Source organism: Carassius gibelio, chromosome A16 (assembly GCF_023724105.1).
Source record: "Carassius gibelio isolate Cgi1373 ecotype wild population from Czech Republic chromosome A16, carGib1.2-hapl.c, whole genome shotgun sequence".
Classification (NCBI taxonomy): domain Eukaryota; kingdom Metazoa; phylum Chordata; class Actinopteri; order Cypriniformes; family Cyprinidae; genus Carassius; species Carassius gibelio.
The window spans coordinates 11696023-11719053 of NC_068386.1; the positions used below are offsets into that span (position 1 = coordinate 11696023).

The window sequence follows — 23031 nt, forward strand, 5'->3', positions numbered from 1 at the left end:
AATGTGAAAAATAGGCTGTGCAAAAGTTTGGCCACCCTTTCAGTTGTGTTGATTTTAATACCTGTGGTCACTTGTTTACAGTTATTGATTAGAACACAATATTGATTTGATTGGCTCAGTGAACCTTACACTGTAAACGCAGGTGAAACCTATCATGGAATATCATATTTAAGAAATTGCTAGTTGTGCTTCTTGATACTCTAATTGAAAGTAGCAACAAACGAACCTCAAAAGAATTGCATACTGGTGTAAGATCTCTGCCTCCACACACACAGTCCACAGTCAGAAATATTGTAAGAAAATGGAAGGCCATGAACAGCCATTGTCAGGGAAAGATGTGGTAGGATGATAAAAATATCTGAAATGAGAAGAACGGTTAGGATGGTCACATATAAACGACAGACCACATCCAAAGATCTCCAAAAATTAATAGTCATTAATAATCACATTTTTGCACCTGTCCATTTTTGTTATTCACATTGCATTTTTTCCCCCGTTGACTCCAATATTATTTCAGAATTGAAATAATTAAATAATAAATTGAAATGTGACTGTTTCCATAAGGTATGAATTATATCTAAAATAAGTTTTGAAAGTTTTCGAAGCTCGAAAGCCTATTAGATTATACACATAAAATTGATTATACCCCTTTGCATAGTATTGTATTTATTTATTGTATTCGCGTGTTTTAGCTATATTGCATTACATTTATTGTAGCCATTGCCTTTTGTCTCTGTTTCAGATTTCAGTTTTACTGTGCCTGATGTGTTTGAGAAATAACTCTGCATTTGTGTCGCCAGGGGAGTTACCTCTCTCTCTCTCTCTCTCTCTCTCTCTCTGGATAAACGCGCACGTACGGCGAGCGAGTCAGACGTGCGCAGACATACACCAACGAATACGTACTGTACATGGACACCTAACTGCATTGTAAGTAGTCCTTATTTTGACTTACACGAATTTGCTGTTTTTGTTTTATGTATTTAGTAATTAATGGTGTGTCAGTAACTATAGGCGGTCACAGCACGAGTAAAACTAATAGTATGTTACGTGTATGAGTCAGGAAGTAATGTTCGGCGTTTCCCAGTTAAGTTAAGAGCGATGGACACGTCTGTGGTGGAATATCATAGCAATGTATTTGTTTAGGAACAAATGTAGTGACTTTGAATTAGATTATTATTATTTATTTTTATTTTCATATTAAAACGTCGGTATGTTTTTGTGCAGCTGGCTATTAAGTTGTTTGAAATTAAATCCCAGTCTCCATTTCACCTGTGCAGCAGTGCCAGTCTGAACGCTCACTTCTGAGACATGTTAGTTACATTCTTGTCTTGTATTTTTTTTGGATCATTTTTCAATATTGCTTTGAAAACTATGCAGTGGCCCCAAGAGTTTTTAGAGACTTAACATACATGAAATGTTAGAAAAGTTTGTGAAATGTTTTTTGTGAAAACTGTGCTTGTGTCCTTCTTTCAAATAATTACATGATTCCGTTTTTATGTCTAACGACATTGCATTCATACATTTAGTGTTGAAGTGGCCACATTCATATACCATTTTTTCCCCTCTCCTTCTCTTCTAAAACAGTGGGAGCAGAATGTCTGTGAATGCGCCCAGCAGCAGTGATGCATGTTTAAGCATCGTTCACAGCCTGATGTGCCACCGCCAGGGAGGAGAGAACGAGAGCTTCGCCAAACGTGCCATAGAAAGCCTGGTAAAGAAACTCAAAGAGAAAAGAGATGAGCTTGACTCCCTCATCACTGCTATCACCACAAATGGAGTTCATCCAAGCAAGTGTGTCACCATACAAAGAACCCTGGACGGACGTTTACAGGTCAGAGCACTACCGGCCCACATCATCTGTTTTTAACACACATTGTTAAAAACGTCCTGCTGAAATCTAGCTACAGTAGCTATGTTGATTCAGCTGGTATGGTGCTGATCAACCAACATATCCATGCAAAACTTAGCTGCCAACTCTATTCAACAAACTGGTTCGTGACTTCTGATGAAGCAGGTTGAATAAGCAAGCAAGTTAAACTAGTTAAGAAGCCTGGTGAAGAGACAAGCGTCCCAGGCTGGGTACCAGCCTTAGAAACACAACATATGCAAGCCAGTGTTGTTATTTGTAACAAACTATTAAAAAAAAAAGTTAATTTAACGAAAGATTAAATAAATATATTTAGAAAAAAAAATTATACAAAATGAGAAATGTTTCCTTGACCACTAACTGAAATAAGTTAGAGTAACAGACTGCAAAGTCAAAGTACTAGTTGAAGTACTAAAAAATATTAAAACTTAAAATTAAAGCTATATAGATGTCAAAAATTGAATAAAAATTACAAAATTATGAAGTAAAATTACTAAAATTCAAACTAAAATTAAAATGAAGACTATAAAAATAAAAGCCAATTCAAAATATGTATACTACAGTAGTGTGCGTATATAGATGATACAAAATAACACTGAAACTTGCATGCTAAGCAATGCTGTTTTTATTTTTGTTTTTTTTTAAGTAGGGTCATATATTGCATACCAGGCTGTTGGTATCCTCTTACACACAAATTGGCTGTTATTATGGAAAAGCCCAATCATTTTTCAATGTTCTTTTTTTTTCTCTGCATGTGACGGACATGGTGTAAACAGGGTATGTGGCCAGTTCTCCACTTCAAATGAAATCTGAACATAAACAATATCAAGTAAAGCTCCTGCATGTCAGCATTGATTACATGTCAAAATACAGAAAAAGACAGCAAATTCTTCCTAGAGCTTCCAATGCAGCTTCCATGATAGACGTGACTGCGCTTGTCATCTATATTGAAATGAATTTTCAGGAACGTAATTAACTTAAATGGTTTCTAAAACAGTGTGACATTTTGTTATATGATCAGTTTTCACATTTAAGACCAAGAGTCTGCCAGACTTTCACCTCTGCAGAGTTTATAACCATCAGAGGAGGAGAATCGAGGTGAGTTATGTTAACATGGAAATCTTCTCTCCCGAAATAGTCATTTCATGATTTCAGAGAGAAGAGAGGCCCGTGGAGAGCGAGACTGAGTTTTCCCTTCCCCCAGCTGTAGACGGGGAGAGAGGCGGGTGGAGGGCGAGGAAGGGTTGTTTTGTCTGAAACACAGGAAAGGGGCCGGGCCAAGCTTAAGCCTGTCTGTCTCGCAGAGACGACTGTGTCAGTATTTGAAGCATGAGTGCAATGTGTTCAAATAGGACATTTATGCAACAAGTTGTAAAAGTATGTGTGCATCAGTATGGATTTGAGCTGAACTCCGTTTCATGTCAAGCATGGCTATTAGGGTTTGTTAGTGGAGAAATGTGATGTTTATGAAAATGCGAGAGTTCTGGGAGTTTAATATGGTGCTCTGTCTTTGTGTGAGTTTGTAAAACGTAATTGGTTTGGCAGTGGACCAGTTCTGTCTCTGTCTGTACAACTGTCTCGGCTTTGACTCGCTCAGGAAGGTCAGTCTCCTGGCTGGAGAATTGTATGTCATCACAATAGCAAATGAGGTCACTGTATGTTGTCACTCAAGAATTATTAAGAAAAGATGGTCTGACAGAAGAGTCAAATGTTTCTCTGTGCATTTTATCTTCTGTGTCCCTTCATCTCCTTTTTGATAGAAAAGCTCTGATTTTAGACTTGTCCATCCATACGTAAAAGTTTGACCATTCTCTACTCGTGTCTAGTTAATGTTTAATATGGATTCATTTTGAAGCAGTAACAAGTTCCTAGAATCTTAAGAAATTTTGATCTAGTTTAATTATTAAAAAATTATCAAAATATTTAATACAATACTAATATGATGTAAGCTAAGCTTTAAAACACTTTCTTTAAAATTAAATATAACTGGGGAAAAAAATCATTAAAAAAATAGACCACCATGTCGAAGTTTGGGGGAGGTAAGATTTTAATGCATTTAGAAATTAATACTTTTATTCAGAAAGGAGGCATTAAGTTGACCAAAAATGACTAAGGTAAAACCCTTACATTTTTACTATTTATCAAAGAATCACGAAAAAACATCACAGTTTCCACAAAAGTAAGCAGCACAATTGTTTTCAATATTTATAAATGTTTCTTGAGCACCAGATAAGCATATTAGAATGATTTATGATGGATCATGTGACGCTGAGGACTGGAGTAATGATGCTGAAATTATTATTATTATATATATTTTTTTTTTTAAGTTTTAACATCACAGAAATAAATTACAAAAATATATTAAAGCAAATAAAAGTTATTTTAAATTGTAATACTATTTCTCAATATTTTTTTGTATAAGAGACTTTTAAAAAACATCTAAGTCACCCCAAACTTTTGAACAGTTGAGTTATATAAAGAAACTTTTAGCTAATTCACTTGACATTATGAAAATAAATCATGACATTAATAGTAATTATTATTGAGTTCTAATTTTCACATTCATTTTATACTTCAGGTCTATTAAACGTATAAGAGACCATGACCGTCACATTTTCCAATTGTGTTTTACATCACATTACAGCATCAGTCTACTATTTCGTTTGGCAAAAAGTGTAACAAGCTCATCTATTTCTAAGCCATTAGTTATGTCTTTCTCATGAGCCAAAATCATCATATTCATTTTTCTCTCAGAGAAGAATAGTTCTTTGGAACGGTGTTAGGACTTAGGACAGGGTGGAGAATGAATATGATACTGAGGATAAGTGATTACCAGTGCATACACTCCAAAAACAATTCTGGTCAGTGCAGAAATAATGACACTAAATAGAGACAAGAAGATCATAAATGATCAAGCAAAATTTCAACAGAATATAGAGAAGTCAGTAGGTAGAAAATCAGTAGATATTTGCTGATGTGATAAAACATGCAAGCCTCAGATACAGTTGACAGCCCCATAAAGCCGTGTCTTTTATTTAGATTTAAGAATGCATTATAATGTCACACTTTGGATGACAGTGTTGTGAGGATTTTTGTATGCTGACATCCAGTGTTGTGATTGCTCCTCAGGTGGCTGGGCGGAAGGGTTTCCCTCATGTCATATATGCTCGACTGTGGCGATGGCCGGACCTTCACAAGAATGAACTCAAGCATGTCAAGTTCTGTCAGTATGCATTCGATCTGAAGTACGATAATGTGTGTGTCAACCCCTACCACTATGAGCGTGTGGTGTCCCCTGGGATTGGTACGTATGTTGCTTTAAAACACAAACTATGAAACTAGCATAACATTTTTCATCCCTTTTTATAATTTTAAGCAAGAAAATATTTTGATAAAAAATAGGCACCGAAAGTGTGCAATTAATATTTGACTCTATATCTATTTTTTTCTTTCTTCTCAGTGGGATTCAGTTTGCCAAACCCAGGTGAGTGAAGCTCTGAATAAATAGAGGCGGACATTAGCACATGTATTTCTTCTCCACATGTGAAAGAATGTCTTAAGCGTTCATCTGGGCTAATTGCTGATGTGATGACCCTGATCGCTACGCTGCTGGCAGCCAGCCTTTAATCAGACACAGACTGCCATAAAATGTGTCAGATCGAGACATGCAAGGACTCGCCTTACAGTGAAAGAGACAAACAAGGAACAGGAGTTTGGATAGAAGCTCAAAGATGTTTTGACACTCGCTCTCATCCCTTAGGCAGGCTGATAAAAGAAGAGCACATACATGACTGCATCCAGATGGAGGGTCTGTCAAGTATGACCTTACAGCAAGACCATCATCCTCCAGATCACTACAGCCCACAGCCTCTGAGACTGATGTCCCCAGAGCCACCCCAGCGGACCACGTCCTCAGTGACTCTCTACCCCAGTCTGCCCCTCTCTCCACCCTGTAAGTACAGCGCAGGATGGACCAAGTAAACCAGTGTTGGCAGTATTAACAAAAAAAAATGTACATAGTAAATGTATTACATGTATCTAATAATGAAACTGAATGATTCTACCAAGAAATATATATATATATATATATATATATATATATATATATATATATATATATATAATTGCCTTAATGTGACACTTTTTATTATTATTTTTGTATTTATTATTATTTTTATTTTTTTTTTTAATTCAATTTATTTTATTTATTATTGTGATGAATTGATTGACTGATTACAATTGGGGTGTGCATAACACAATTTTTCTAAATCTGGTAGTTGGTGGGTTGAGCCCAGTCTTAGTAGCAATGGAAAAACAAACTTTAACTTGACTTGCTGTCTTCAAAAACAATGTTTTCAGAATAATTATATTGACACATCATTAATCTCATCCTCTGTTTGTCTAACTCTTTCTAAAGCAAGTGCATCCAGGTTGTCAATGCAGGTGGAACGCCCTGATGGACTGTTGCAGATCGCCCCGCCGGTGGGACGGGCCTTGACGTCCAGCTCTCCACCTTCCCCCCCAACACACAGTCATGCACCTACACACAGCCAGCCTTCGTCCCAGCAGCCCTCTGTCAGTCAGAGTGAATACAGCACCTCCAAGCACACACAGACACCGGGATCTTTCCACAGTGAGTTCTTTTGATAAATCACATTGGATCATATGTTCACTATTGACCGTTTAGAAATTTGTAAGGTGGTTCATCTATATGAAATTACACTGTTTTCATATATCAATCTTTCATTGATAACGTCATATTAAGTGTGTCTATCTTTAAACTTCTCAGCAACAACCTGGACCGGGAGCAGCACAGCCTCCTATTCTCCAGCTGGACCACAGCAGAATGGGCGGAGTCATCAGCAAGCCCCTCCCCCTCACACCAGCCACTTCTGTATGCACATTTACATGTCATGGTTTTTGTTAAATAAACTGTATATAATGATCATTGTAAAATAATTTTAATAATCCCATTTAATAAATAAAACACATAAATGCATGATATTTATATATTCTACTGTTCAAAAGTTTGGGGTCATTATTGAACAGTAGTTTATATAATATATAAATACATGTATCATTAATTGTAATACATTTTGTAATTATGTAGATTTTTTTCTCAACATAATAATTATATACAATGATTGCACTTTATGTAAAGATATATCTATCATATTTATACTTCTCACTATCATTGTATCGTAGTTGTTTATTGTGTTAATGTTATTTTTTATACTGTTATCAGGGTCTCAGCATCACACACCAGCCTCGTACCCTCAACAAGTCTCCAACCATCCAGGTACTTCACACACACACACACACACACTGTACATCTACCACACGCTGTATTAAACTGGTGTCATTTGGTTGTGTACTACAGGCCCAGAGTTCTGGTGCTCAATCTCCTACTTCGAGATGGATGTGCAGGTTGGGGAGATGTTTAAGGTTCTAGCCAATTGTCCTGTGGTGACGGTGGATGGATATGTGGACCCTTCGGGTGGGGACCGCTTTTGTTTGGGTCAGCTCAGCAATGTTCACCGAACAAATGCCAGCGAGAGAGCACGGTCAGTGTGCATTCAACATAATTATACACATCCATTCATCGCCGGAGATTCAGGCTTTTGAACACCTGACATCTTCCAAACAGGCTTCATATTGGTAAAGGTGTTCAGCTGGAATGCCGTGGGGAGGGGGATGTGTGGATGCGTTGCCTAAGTGACCATGCCATATTCGTGCAAAGTTACTACTTGGACAGAGAAGCAGGAAGAGCGCCAGGGGACGCCGTTCACAAGATCTACCCTGGAGCCCTCATTAAGGTGCACCTTTAATGACATCACTCGTTAGCACTGCTTGCTGCTTTGCAATTAAATCTTACCAGGCATCCAAATCAGAAGGGCAACCACATTGTGTCAGTGCATTACAGACAACATATGTATTTGGTATAATAAATGTATATTTTCAGGAGACAAGCATACATAAGTTAAATTAAGTGTAAAGTTGTGGACAAAGACTGAAATATTTGGATCAGTTTGTCCTGTTGGTGAATTAATCCAATTGTATTACTCCAGGTGTTTGATCTTCGTCAGTGTCACAGACAGATGCAGCAGCAAGCGGCGACTGCACAGGCAGCTGCGGCTGCGCAGGCTGCAGCGGTGGCTGGGAACATCCCGGGGCCTGGCAGTGTTGGAGGAATCGCTCCAGCCATCAGTGAGTTGCTAGTTGCTAGTCCCAAAAACATTCAATTTCCAGTTAAATATGATTGTCATTTGAATGATCTCAATAACAAGACCACTGATCCACCCCCCATTGATAGTTTTCATGTGACGTCACACTCATAGGAAGGCCCACCTGGCGGGCAAAACGAAACTTTGCTCCACTGACCACAAGTTATTTTTACGCCGTTTGCATTTAGTAATGTAGTCAAACACAGATATTAAAAGTTGAAATTCAGTAAATGCATTATTGATGATGTATATTTTGTACAGGCAAGCATATGAACCCAGAATATAAACACAGTGTGTAAAGTTTCATTAAATGTTATCCCATAGAAAACCATTATAAGGAAAACACTCAACCATTAAGCGGATTGTGTTCATATTCCAACATCATCTGCTTGTCTATGTAAACTACATTTTATATAGTGCTTTTTCCAGAGCTCAAAGCGCTTCACAAATTAAAACATGAACACAACCTCCAAGCGAGTGCAAATTCCAGGACTTAAAGCAACAAACCGAAACACTCTGACACAGCATCCAATACAGAGCCCAAACCGCGAGCAGGAAAACTCAACAATGACGTCCACCATGCCACAAAAAACTCTTGTCAGTGAAGTAGACACTCTTTCTGCAGCATCCACACCACAAACACCATCAGGTAGACAGATCGGCGGGTTCAGGTAGGCCAGATGAAACAACACCAAAACAAGCTGCATAGAGAATCGCAAAAATTAATTGTCCAGTTGAATTTCAGGACATAAAAACATTTAAACAAGACAAAACAGACAAACAGCTCAGTGTGAAGTGGCAGCCAAATGCATGATACATAAAAAATAAATAAAAAGACTATTAATTTGCATGCTTGGACTCAAACATTTTTGTAATGTACCAAGCTGTAAGGTACAATTTATAATGGAGAATTTACTTCATTTGTCAGCAAAATTAGCACTATAATGGAAATATTCCCAAAAGAATCTGAATCAAATCATGAGCTAATAAAAATTATCCAGCCCTAGTCTTGAAATAATGCGTTTTTAAAAATGTACTTGCTTCTTGTAGTACACACTCTTATATCCTTGTACATTTTCACAGGTCTGTCCGCAGCAGCTGGGATTGGTGTTGATGACCTGCGGCGATTGTGTATCCTGCGGCTGAGTTTTGTAAAGGGCTGGGGACCTGACTACCCTCGACAGACCATCAAACAGACGCCGTGCTGGGTGGAAGTTCATCTACACCGTGCCCTGCAGCTTCTAGACGAGGTCCTACACACCATGCCCCTCGCTGACCCTGGACCTGCCAACTGACCCACAGACTGCAAAATATACAAGCCCCGTCACAAAAACAGCGAGGATGACAGACGGAGAGAAAGAGAGACACACACTATGCAGGCAAACGGTGTCTCATAGTACCACATACTGTACACACACATAAGCCTTCACACACGATGTTTCCACAGCCTTGACCAACAATGTGCCTTTGAACTGACCAGTGTTTAGTCCACTGTTGGGTGCTGTTGACTTGGTTGTAACAGTATTACAGACCAAAGGCCCTACTGATTAGTTCACACTAATGGAGGTCCTAAAGATGTGCAAGTATGTTGGTTAAGAGGGAGAGGAAGATCCATATAGATAACACCCTTAATATGCTTTATCCTCAGAGACCCAAGCATTGATAGTTATTTTATTTTTTTGAAACCTATAGCATGTCTTTAAGAAGCCATGGGTTATAAATGCAGTTACATCGGGGTATAATTTAAAACAAAATTAGAATGCTGGGCATTTAGCATGGCAAAATTGCACTACTATTTTTAAAAAAGCATAGTGAAAGTTTTGAATTGACAATTCAGCACACAAATGTTTTTGGATAATGTATTTTAACCAGTAAGGTTAAGAAGTTAAAATTAACTGTAATATTTATATCAAAGTGTGCAGTAATTTTATGGCAGTTTAATATAATTGAATATATTTTGTACTATTCATTTAATAGTCACTGATTCATGAATGTTTTTTTTTTTACTTTTTTCCATTTTGTGAAAAATGGGTATGGGTATCATTTTAATGGCTTTATACGAACATTGCAGTTCTGCTCGGTCTCTGAGGGTTAAAGCTCTGACTCAATCTGATTTATCATAGTTCCTTAAGTGGCAGCTTGTCCAAATGCTGAGTGCAGACAGGACGTCCAGGAACAAATGCATTTAAAAACAGCTAATAGAGAGGATAAAAAATGTGCTTTATTCTACAAGCCAGTATATTTTATCTGACAAATCTTGAAATGAGACCAAAGACTCAAGTGAGATTATAAAATCTGCAGTTTTAACGACAGTCGACTTGTGAATACCATAATAGTTTATAATTCTGTGACGCAGAGATAAAAGTTTAGTGGGATTTTAGCCTACTTGGCTATACATGAGGGATTTTAAACAGTCATTGCTGAGCTATGTGCCAAAACAGTCTTGAAACCTCCATTCATGTTGAAACCTTAAGCCATACATGTAACACTGAGACAGAAGTGAGGACAGCTGGTGGTTGTTCAAAGTATTGCATTCACTCATGCACAGCCTTGCATTTTTGACATGGGTTACCTACATCCGTTTAAGCTTTATATATTACAAATTGTATTTGATTCAAGGATTCTGTGAGAGAATTTGCTATATTGTGAATATATTCATCATGAAATGGAGTTGTTAGGCAAGTTGCCTCCAAGAAATGGGTTTACAAAATTCCTTTCCAGGACCCTTATTCAGCACTGATTCAGCTGTGACCATATTCAGAATACAGCATGCACTCGTGTGCCTATTTGCTTCCATACAACAGGCAAAATAAAAATATGAATATCCTAAATTCATTAAGCATAGATCTGCTAAAAGATGCACCTGGCATAACATGGTAATCATTGGGAAAAATGTTTCTTGGTACTTATAGCACCCCTCTGGTCTCATGAGATAACATGGGGTCCATGGGTTGCTTAGTTCACAATCAAAGAGGTCAGGAATTGAACGCCTTTGACCTGAAATATTTACTTGAATACCCTCTAAGATTGTAGGTTAATATTTAATTATTTAAGAACACATTTGCATGTTCACAGTTTTCTGGTAACAGTTAATGGTCACATGACATGCAAGTAAACAAATAAAGTATCTAACCCTTTGTCGTTATTTGGATTGTTTTGATTTTTAAATCATTTTAATTTTACTATTTTAGGATTTAATTTAAGCTTTTCATCAACTCATGAAGCCCCTGCAGTTTTCTCATTCATGACCATTTTTGGACATCCTGCTTATTTAACACTGCTTTTTGCGTACGGTTAAATATAGACCTATGCATATTCACAAATGGGTTTTCTTTTTTGTAGCCTATTTATTTATACACACACACACAAATATATATATATATATATATATATATATATATATATATATATATATATATATATATATATATATATATATATATATATATATATATATATATATATATATATATACGTTAAATAAATATAAAAGCCAGGATAAGATTATGGTTTTATTTTTATTTTATTTTTCAGAAGGTTCATGAGATATTGATAAAATTATTCATTTCTGTTTATTCCTCTTTTTTTTTTGAACACTTTAGACATCTCAATATCTAAACATCATTTTTTTTAAGTAAGAGACGTACTTTATTTAGCCCTGCGGATATGAAAATGCTGGAAAATACAGGACTGTAGGTGTTTGGGTGATGTCCATGAGATGCGCTCTGCTGGTGGGCGGTACTTACGGTCAGACTCTCGATCTGACGCAGTGTATCCCGACGCTCAGCATCCTTCAGCGCGCCGCGCGCAGCATCCGACAACGGCCTGGACCGGACCAGACACTAGGACACCGCTTACCGTAGAGATGTAGCTGTGAATAATCTTCATTATATCAGCTAAACGAGGAACCGTCGACATTTATTGTTTATTTCACGCCTGTCATCCGGATCGCATTGCGCCCAACCCTAAAAATGACTGAGATCACTGAAATACGTGCGGCGTACGGTGAGTATAGCGCAGGCCTGAGCACATCCCGACACGCCTGAAATATGAATATTATTATGCATTTTGGATACACCTGACCTGATTAAGATAGCACTAATTTATGATGTGTGGTTTTGGATAGTGCTTGTGGAGTTTCTTAAATCAAGACTATATAACCAAAATCAATAAGCCTGTATGTTCTTTAGTCATGTAGTGATTCATTAAATTGTGAATCACGTCGCCATGTTGCAAAAGTGTTTTAACGGAGTGATGTGCAGTGGATGGGAGCAGGAATGACGTGATGTCTAATCCGGACTGGACCCGAGGGCTCTTTGTTTGTTAAAAACACAAGTGCACCGCTGAGATTGCAAGTCTCCACCCTGTCCTCAAAATCGCCAGCTAGACTGTAGGGGCTAGTTGTCACAATGGGGAATTTATCACAGGTTTGAGTCAAAAGCACAATTATGCAAATGTGTGTTTTCTCTAGCAGTGATCGTCCGTGCTGGTTTCAATCATTTATTATTAAGATTTTTAGTTGTTTTAGCATATTTTCAAACCTTGTTTTTGCTCACTTCAAAGCTTATTTTAATGTCCCTATGGTCCTGTGGTTGAGAACCACCGGTTCTTGCCTCTTTCAGAGGGGATTGGGGCAATTTACAGTTTCTAATTATAGAAGTGGCATTAGGATTTTTTTTTTTTTAATAATATTTGTATAAAACAAAATATATTGGGATTATGTTTAAAATCATTTGTTTATTTTCAGAATTATGCAGAATTGATTTCCCATATACTACGGCTGAATTAAAACAAATCTGTGGGAACAATTTTAGTTGAGAAGCCACAGTCCACCACAGTCTCCACCTCTATCTGGCATAAGCCTTCGAGAGACGTTTACTCTCCAGACATGCTTCTTCGCCCACTCTCACTGTGGGCTGCACATGTATACAACAGAACAGGCACAGAAGAGTCATGTAGGATTTACACTAGGATCTTGTATAGAATCCTTTAAGACAGTATTAAGTGTAGAAAACAATTTATTTGCCTTTTTTTTTAAGTGGATGATCTTTTGTTTGAGATACAACCAAATATTCTGTGATTAATTTAATTAATTAAAAATGCTTTGGGTAACAGCTCAAACCCTATAATCAAAGACTTCTTAAATTTAATATTAAGATTTTGAAGTCAGAATAAAATGGAAATTCACCCTATTTTCTTTATGCAACTTAATGGTTTTGATCTCATAATCTGTCATATATGTGACCCTGGACCACAAAATCAGCCTTAAGTGTCAATTTTTCCAAACTGAGATTTGTTAGGATATGACAATATTTGGCTGAGATACATACAGTATATTTGAAAATCAGGAATCTGAGGGTGCAAACAAAAAACAAAACAAAAAAAACAATAATTCGAAATATTGAGAAAATTACCTTTAAATTTGTTGAAATTAAGTTTTTAGCAATGCATATTAATTATCAAAAATTACGTTTTGATATATTTACGGTAGGAAATTTACTAAATATCTTCATGGAACTTGATCTTTACTTAATATCCTAACAATTTTTGGCATAAAAGAACAATCAATAATTTTGACCCATACAATGTATTTTTGGCTATTGCTAAAAATATACCCCAGCGACTTAAAACTGGTTTTGTGGTCCAGGGTCACATATGTCCTGTGAAATAAAAGGTTTCTCTCTACTTCAACTATATCATGACTTAAATGGGACAAGTTGAATGTTATTGTAGACATTTTGCTGTATTGTTCTGGAACGACGTCTCCACACTGAGACAGGACTGGAATAGCTTGCAGTACTAGTTTCTGTCAGGGTTGGTTAATTGATTGTCTTGCCATTTTCTGGTATGGGAAAGTCCGAGCATGCATCATTTCATCATGCATCAACTCATCATCCTCACCCACAGGCAGATGTGCTTGTTTGTAATTTAGCAGATTATTTTCCCATCCTCAAGGGCGTAACATTGATAGGGCTCTTTTAGCAACCCTCACAGGTCTTTCCTTCTTGGAATCCAATCTGCAATGTTTTAACTAGCAACGACTTAATCATTAAGCTACCATCACCTTAGTCAGATGTAAATCTGTTATTTGATCACTCCACTTTGTAGACACAGTCTAGACACACCTGTCAGGCCACTAAAGGAAGGTTATTGTGATTTAAATGCTGAGAAATATGTGGTACGGCAAGAATTCAGACACTGAGATGTCACTGAGAGGTCAGAAGCTTTGCTACCCTTTTAAATGAAAAACTCAAGCAAAAGTGTGGGCATGTGTGGCAGGTGTAGGTGTCTCTGCTCTTTGTTTGCCTGTGCTTCGTATGGTTGATATGTGTCTATGCCCCATGGGATGTTTCCAGGTAATTGGAGCAGCTGTTTTTTTTTCGGAGCCTGCCAAGTCTTGCATCATCTAGCAAGTGGGGAGAAGGTCTTTGTCTGGGGTTGGGTGAGAGTGATGGAGCAAAGAACAACAGACTGGGTGGAGCGCTGGCAAATAGCTTTTTCTGTCTGCCTCGGACTGTTAATTTTGGCTGTAGCTCCATCATGGTGTTCTTTCTGGGCTGTGATGACTTTTGCTGCCTTTTTTGAATCTCTTCCTTCACCATAGGGCTGTATGATAATTGTATCGATTGTTCCCTTGAAATTTTAATTGCGATTATTTTACGATTATCAAAATTTACACTGAATGGTATTTCCCATTGTTATAAACATCTGCATAGCAAAAAAAAAAAAAAAACACTGCAAAAAAATGTATTTAATCACTACGTTTCGGTCGCATGACCTTCATTAGAATTATTATTTTTTTTAAACAAAAAATGGTCTTTGTTTCCTACGCACCAGTCTGTTGCCGTCAGGTGTGCGGAGTTTAATTGTTATATAAACATCTGCATGCCATATTTCTATATTCCCATAAATAAGCTGAAAACACTAACTGAAAAAAACTTTTATTGTTACATTGATCTTAAATCAGCAACAAGTACACAAACACTCCCCCACAGTAAGTGTTTCCTTTATCTTAGTCTTAATTTTACTCAAAGACAGAAATCTTCAGTAAATAAACTGTCCTTCAGCCTTCTATCATTTACTGTGCGTGCAATTATTTTTATTTAAGAGGTCTCATATGTCCACTAAAACTGTGCCATATTTGTTTCCAAAAAGATGCCTTTAAACAACATCTGTAATGTAGCGTACCATTAAATGCCTTTACATCCCAAAGACAAACACATCTATATTTTGTAGCTGGGGTGTAGCAGAGTGAGACCGGAAGCAGTCGATTCAGTGTGGGATGATTGTGTTCCTCTGCATCTGCGGGTGGAGTGGGCATGAAGTAGATATAAAGCGAGTCTGCTGTGGGTTTGTCAGTGTCTGCATGTTCAGAGCTGTTGTGCTTTCACCATCTAGCTTGAGAAAGAGGTTTTATCATTTACGATTTAAGCTTGCAAACATCTCCAGGTAGGAATATGCTGTGGGTGAATGTAGACAGACGTGACCGAGTTGTACATCAGTCGGTTGACTCTTCTGTCTCTGTTTTTCTCTTTTAGATATGTCCCCAGTGCTGGCGGGGTTTATCGGTGCTGGTGTGTTGGTCGTTGCAGGGATTGCAATAATCTTTGTGTGGACTTGCTGTCAAAAACATTACAACAGGACGAACTACAAGCTTCATGGAATCCAATCTGAACACAGTGATCCTCTCACAGACCCTCCGTACAGGTTTATTCACATGTTGAAAGGAATGAGCATCTACCCCGACGCGCTCACCAGCAGCAAGAGGATCATACGAGTGGCACGCCAGGCCCGATCCCAGACCACCGACGGGGCTCAAAGCAACAATGGCCGCCCAGTGGTGCTCATAGATATGGACTCGGCAGCAGAAAGTGGCCTGCTGGGAGAGAAACAAATGCAGATGAGTCTTGGGGAAAGTGGCCATGAGGTCCCCAAGCCGGAGAGGGAATTCCCCATGTGTGCTGATCACTGCTGTCTGGACAGCAGCTCTGCTAGCAGCAGTCAGACCTCCAGTACTACGGTTTCCAGCACGGCTACACCCTTCACCCCCGCAGATGAGCCCAGCCGAGGAGATCTCAGCATTGCAATCGACTACAACTTCCCCAAGAAGGCATTGGTGGTCACCATCCTCGAGGCTCGGGGGTTACAGGCAGTGGAAGGCCAGGCGGGCAGCGCCGACCCCTATGTGAAGATGACCATTCTCCCAGAGAAGAAACATCGCGTTAAGACTCGGGTCCTGAGGAAGACTCTGGAACCTGTGTTTGATGAGACCTTTACATTTTATGGCATGCCATACAGCTCCCTGTCAGATCTCACTCTGCACTTCCTGGTGCTGAGCTTTGACCGGTTCTCACGAGACGATGTGATCGGGGAGGCGGTGGTTCCGCTGGCAGGTGTGGACCCGAGTACAGGCCGGGTCCATATTACGCAACAGATCACAAAGAGAAGCATGCAGGTGAGAAAGAGCATAACACACACACACACACACACACACACACACACACACACGCGCACGTGCGTACACACACACACACACACACACTCACACACAAACACAGACACACACACACACACACGCGCGCTCACACACACACAGACACACACACACACACGCGCACACACACACACACACACACACACACAACATACATATAAGCCACAAACTCAGTCTATCTAATTCAACCTAGTTCAAATTCAGATTTTTACTACATTACATAGCACAATGCAATGCATTATAAAGTGCTTTATACATGGAGCATGAAAAAAAGATTGAACGCAAGAATAAGAAATGTTTTTTTTATTATTATTATTATTTATAGTATATATTGTAAAAATTGTAAAAGCAAGAATAATTAATAATTAATAATAACAAGAAATGTGTTGGCACTGTGTGACTGATTCATCTGGGGTCTTTTTATAAGTCTGACACTTGTATGAGCTCAGCGCTGAATCATTGTGCATCACTGTCTCATCCTCCTACTGAAGTTTGGAGTCATTGATAAATGTGCGTATCCTCCTGCTCACTGAGTGGGTTTAGAGGATGCGTAGACAATGCAGTAGGCACGTACAGTACATGAAAGCCTCCTCGTGCCTCCACACAGAACCCAAGCTCTGAAGGATGAGCTGCGAAGATGAACAGGAAACAAGTTTTTAACAAGTCATCAGCCCACTCATTGTTTACTTATTATTAATGCATCTGATCAGTTTCTTTGCTAATACACCATGTGCTGAATAGCAACTATCACATTATCACTTACCTGCTTATTCTGCAGTTCTTCCATCGAGTACTGTAGAGGTGCATTGAGAACCCAGGGATATTCTTACATGTATTGTAATGTTGATTCAGGCCAAAGAGGTCTATTCAATAATTATGTTGCTGTCTTATACTTGAACTGGTTGTCTCTTTTTAACATTTGTGTCTGTGTATTTTTATTTCTGCAGTGCATGAGCCGTGGAGAGCTGCTGGTCTCTCTGTCCTATCAGCCGGTTTCTCACAGACTGAGTGTGGTGGTGTTAAAAGCGAAACACCTTCCAAAATTGGACATCACTGGCCTATCTGGAAGTAATTGTACATTTTAATTATTTTTATTTATTTATTTTTACTACACTCGTTTTTTTTATGTTTTTAATGTAGTTTCTTATGCTCACCATTCTCAGCTCACAGCTGCATTTATTTGAACAAAAATAAGTAAATCAGTAATTTAATTAAATATTATTGCAACTTTTTATTTGAATATATTTTAAAACATAATTTATTCCTGTGAAGGCTGCTGAAAATTCAGCTTTGCTATTACCCGAGTCTAATATGCTAATCCAGTGCTCAAGATAATGTTTTTTAAATAAGTTCTTATTATTCAACATTTTAATATTTTTGTGAAAACTGTGATTTTTTTTTAAAGAATAGAAAGCTCAAAAGAACAGCGTTTATTTGCAATAGATTTATGTGTAACACACAATATGTCTTTACTGAAAATGTTGATAAATTGCTGAATAAATGTAATGATAAAAAAAACAGACCCAAAACGTTCTGATAGTCAAATATGCACCATGAATCCTTAACAAATTTAAAATTATATATATTATAATATATGAAATGAATATGAAAAAGAAAAATATAAAATGAAGAAAATGAAGAATGAAAAAGTCTGTCTTATTTTTAAACCTGTCTTATTTTGTGTCCTAGATCCGTATGTGAAGCTGAATGTGTTCTATGGCCACAAGCGCATTGCCAAGAAGAAAACGCACGTGAAGAAATTCACACTCAATCCTGTCTTTAACGAATCCTTCATCTACGATGTGCCCGCTGAGTTGCTGCCAGACATCTCTATTGAGTTCCTAGTCATGGACTTTGACCGCACTACTAAAAACCAAGCCTTGGGACGCCTGGTGCTCGGCGCAAACAGCCCCTGCCCCTCAGGAGCCACCCACTGGCAGGAGGTCTGCCAAAACCCACGGCGCCAAATCTCAAAGTGGCACACGCTCAGCGAATATTAGAGCTTTACCACGCTCTCTCCACACACGCGCTCAAACACAGGCTCACAGGAACCATTAAATGATAAAAGAGAGAGTTTTGGGAAAAGATGCCCTTGTTACGTCACTACACGGAAGGTAACTGGTTATCAGGAGGACTTAAAAAACAGACTTAAGCCAACTTTTATGACATTGCTAATGCAATGATGGGCCTGGGAAATGAATCTTTTTAGAAACACAAGTACACATTTACGTTCTCGCTCAGTTGCTCACATATACACACACATACACACCGCCTAAACACAAACACACATGATAAACGAGACCAAACTGACAAAAATATATTGACAGACTGTTAGAGGTTTATGAGGGTTGGGGTTCTGTAACTGTCCTGGAACTTAACGCATGTCTTAATGCTCCATATTTCACATCAGAACAGGACATTATGTGAATTTGTGATGCTGGCACACATTAAACAGGCTTTTTTAGGCATCTGATTAACGGAATTTCAATAATATTCCACATTATTTAAAGTTAGTGGAAGGTGATTGATTTGAGGGAGCTTGTGGCGAGCGTCTTCTGATATGTACTGATTCTCCACTGTATGAGAAATACACTGAAGTGACACAGTGAGGTTGTATGATCTACGCTAAAGTACGATCTGTTCTGCTTTGCCTGGAGATGTTTCGGAGATTCCCGCTGTGTCACATTCTCCACAGCTACAAGTTGAATCATGTGATTGTACAACAATAACCCTATTGGCAGCACTCTGGGCCTGATTTATTGCTTGTGCAATGACTTCATCATGCACTTTGACTAAACCTGGCCCTGAATAACTTAATCTGCACTGCTATGCTACAAACACACTTTGAATGTCACTGTCTGTATGAATTTCATACATCAGAGCTTCACTTCACTGTAAAAGAGTGGTTCACTGTTTCATAGACTGTACTAGCCAATTTCATTAGATGACCTTTTTAAGGTGGATTGGATTCACTTTCATTTTAAATCCTGTGTGATATAGACAAAGAGGTGTGTTTGTAGTTCGGAGCTGGAAAGCTCTGGTATATTACGGGGTGATGTTTGGTGTGATGTTTGGGAAATGGAAAGATATGTAGCATTTTATAATTAGTAGTTCATAAAGTCATGGGGTAAGATGTTCGTGTTATTCTATCAGTAACAACAAGCATATCTCCTTCACCTCACGTTCACTTTTTTGTCTTACACCACTTTGTCACATCTCTCTTTTATAATGAGAACATGTAAAGTCATGGTTTGCCAGTGTGCCTGCTGATTGGTGCTCCTCACTGTTAATGAGGTCTGAATCTGGCATAGAGTGTACTGTTTTATATGGAGTGAGAATTAAGTTTGGGAACCAAAAATCTGAGCTGATTCCATTACTAAAAAAAAAAAAAACACTCAAAACAAATGTACTTTTTAACAATTATTGCATGTGCATATTTGGCTAAAACCTTGTTTAAAAAACCTCAGTTTCTTTTCTTCTAAATTTCCTACACAATTTATTCAGCACAGTGCCACAACATCCGCTACTGAATTTACAGTGTGAACCACATAGTGAGCCCATTGTAGTCCAGTTACAGAATAAACAGCTCTTTCACTGAATCAAAGCATACAGTGTGGACTGTGTAGTACAGATCCTTAACCAATAATGAATCAAACTCAATAAAGGGTCTTTACGATGCCATAGAAGAACCATTTTGTATAAATGGTTGCATAAAGAACCTTTAACATCTGAAGAACCTTTCTGTTTAACAAAAGGTTATTTATGGTGAAAGAAGGTTCTTCAGATTATAAAAAGGTAATAAAGTGATGGTTCTTTAAATAACATTTGACTGAATGGTTCTTTGTGGAACCAAAAATGGTTCTTCTGTATGGCATCAATAGGGGGAGTCTTATAAAGCACCTTTATTTTCAAGAGTGCTGTTCTTTTTAATGAATCAAAAACACACAGCACAGTTAAGTGCAATTCCCAGAAATTAGGTCTCTAATTAGTTTTTCTGGAACTGAATCAAAATAATTTAGCTAACCAGTATATTAGGATTCGCAAACAAATAACTCTCGAGTCAGTTCTTTTTAATCTTTTTAATCGAACACACAAAACACCTATAGTACACTTTTAAAAATGAGGGTTCTTTATCGGCATTGATGGTTCCATGAAAAACCTTTAACACCCATGGAACCTTCCATTGCAAGAAGGTGGGAAAAGGTTCTTAAGATTCTTAAAATGTTCTTTACGCTAAGATTTTTTTTTCTTTTCTTTTATGAAATGTTCTATTAAAGTTTCTTTGGGGAACCAAAAATGATTCTTCTGTAACTATCCATCATAGTGACAACAATTTGTAGTTTAAAGATACATATTATGTATCTTGTTATTAGTATTTTATAAATATTAATAAAATAAAGTGTTTGTTTAGTACTTTTGTCAAATATATTTAAGGTCAATTATTGGATAGCATTTATGCTACCTAAAAAGACTATATAAGAATTGTTTTAACTCTACTTAATATTGAATTTAACTCATCAGTTGGCATTTGGCAATGTAATTGCATTATCCCCAAATATATTTTCCTTAGAAGTATTAAAAATAATTGTTAATCAGCTGTTAAAGAACCAGAATCAGAACTGAAACCAGAACGTGTACATGATTCTCATATTTCAATCTCAAGCAGGAAATGTGCCCCATCAGAGCAGAGACAATAACAGATCTGAGAAGCTCAAAATGCACAGTGGCACTTCCTATACATACTGTACATCCAAACATTCCCGATCCACTCCCCACAAATGAACTGCTAGCGGTCAGCTGGTTTTATGGCACATGGTTTGTCTGTCATAGAGATATTAGATTCTAAACTGTAATTCTGGATGGAAAAATGCTTCTTTCCATTCAATATTTCTTACATGCTCAAGCAACACTCCATGTATAAATGTGCACCCTATCAAACAAGTAATGTCTCTCGGATAAAATGGAAATATATTAAAAGATTAAATCCACGTGACAAACAATACACAAAACCAAAAACAGATTAAAGGATTTAAAAGAAATTGTTACCTATACACAATCACTTTGGTGTTCAAAAATTAATTTGCAGGAAACTTTAAAATGTTGTATTAGTGCAAACTACAAAAATATCTTGTGAACATTTGACATATAATGTACTGCAGAATGCTGTGAAATCTCTGCTAATGTTACACACCCACCTGTATGTTAGTGTTCGTAACACCCACTGAATGTGTAAAATAAACGTGATACACAATTGAATTGTCTCTCCTAGTATATTTTCACTCCAATATTATGTGGATATTTTCAAAAAGTGCTTCTTGGTTGATATGGGTCGAACAAAATTAAGAAACTTTGGGAAAAATAAATATTAAGTGCTAGTATTAAGGTTTTCTTAATGTAAAGGAATGGTATTGCAGCTAAACCAAAGCAAATATCTGTGGTATGAGCAGTGACGTCAATTAAAATGAAATATTTTACACCAGTTACCAAATTAACCAGGAGGGGTTCTTTTGTCTCCCTCTTATATCACTGATGAAATTATTGATAGTAAAACATTCTGATACTTAAATGTTATCATCAAACATGTTTGACTAGGAAATTAAAAAGTACAGAAGTGCAGAAGCTTCATGGCAAATCAGAAAAATTCCCCAGGCTCAAATGATTGATTACTCTTATTAAAAAGCCCAGTTTACTGAGTCATTTTTTTTTAAGTTGAGAAATGTGGCAAATTGATATTAGACTACATGACTCTCCAAAGAGGGTCTTTGTGAAGGGTTTCAGTTATGACTTGGCAACGTGAGATGACCATACTTCATCTCCAATGAAAGACTGATTTTCTTGGAAGAAACCTCAAGCTTCAAGCTAGACCGTGCTTCCTCATTCAATTTCTGAATCAGAACAGGAACGCTGATATAAAGGGGGCTGAACACCCATTAAACTTTTGAACTGTGACATTAGAATCATAACAGTCTAGACTTATCTGACTGGACTCTCTGTATACTGCTGATGTATTCATACATCACAAGTTTAACTGACATTTAGGTTACATTCTTTGAGATTTGTTGTTCGTACAATTGTGTACAATCATACAACTCTACTTGTCTGTTGATCACAATAAAGATCTGCACTGACATAAATTGTCCTTCTACAAATTTGAAAGAATAAAGATGGTATAAACGATGATACCCCATGCATGTCCTAGACTATTTTTTTGTGAGAAATGGCATATGTGAGAAACAAACACAATCACACAGTCCTACGACTGTCTTTGTCTCTTTTATGTAAACCAACAAGCTCGCAAACAAGGCCATGAAAATGTCTTGGCATTCGTGGATTGGCCGCACCCTAAATGAGGGGCATCACATGCATCTACCATGAAAAATGACAAGACCATTCAACCAATCCCTCATTTCAGACACAGCAGACAAGGACTGAGACCTAATATAAAG

The 23031-nt window shown here is 37.5% G+C and overlaps 2 protein-coding genes across 2 annotated transcripts; both read left to right on the forward strand.

The window, feature by feature from the left end:
* The first annotated feature begins 849 nt into the window (after positions 1 to 849).
* LOC128029996 (mothers against decapentaplegic homolog 4-like) lies at positions 850 to 11236 on the forward strand. Its single transcript, XM_052617447.1, has 12 exons — positions 850 to 927; positions 1585 to 1831; positions 4997 to 5171; positions 5328 to 5351; positions 5628 to 5819; positions 6285 to 6500; positions 6657 to 6761; positions 7113 to 7166; positions 7248 to 7431; positions 7515 to 7683; positions 7936 to 8074; positions 9175 to 11236. Exons 2-12 carry the CDS (start codon positions 1595 to 1597, stop codon positions 9384 to 9386), a joined length of 1707 nt encoding a protein of 568 aa, XP_052473407.1. The 5' UTR covers positions 850 to 927; positions 1585 to 1594; the 3' UTR covers positions 9387 to 11236.
* Positions 11237 to 11834: 598 nt separating this feature from the next.
* Positions 11835 to 21841, forward strand: LOC128030052 (synaptotagmin-11-like). Its single transcript, XM_052617523.1, has 4 exons — positions 11835 to 12096; positions 15630 to 16546; positions 17533 to 17653; positions 18275 to 21841. Exons 1-4 carry the CDS (start codon positions 12063 to 12065, stop codon positions 18583 to 18585), a joined length of 1383 nt encoding a protein of 460 aa, XP_052473483.1. The 5' UTR covers positions 11835 to 12062; the 3' UTR covers positions 18586 to 21841.
* Positions 21842 to 23031: the final 1190 nt, after the last annotated feature.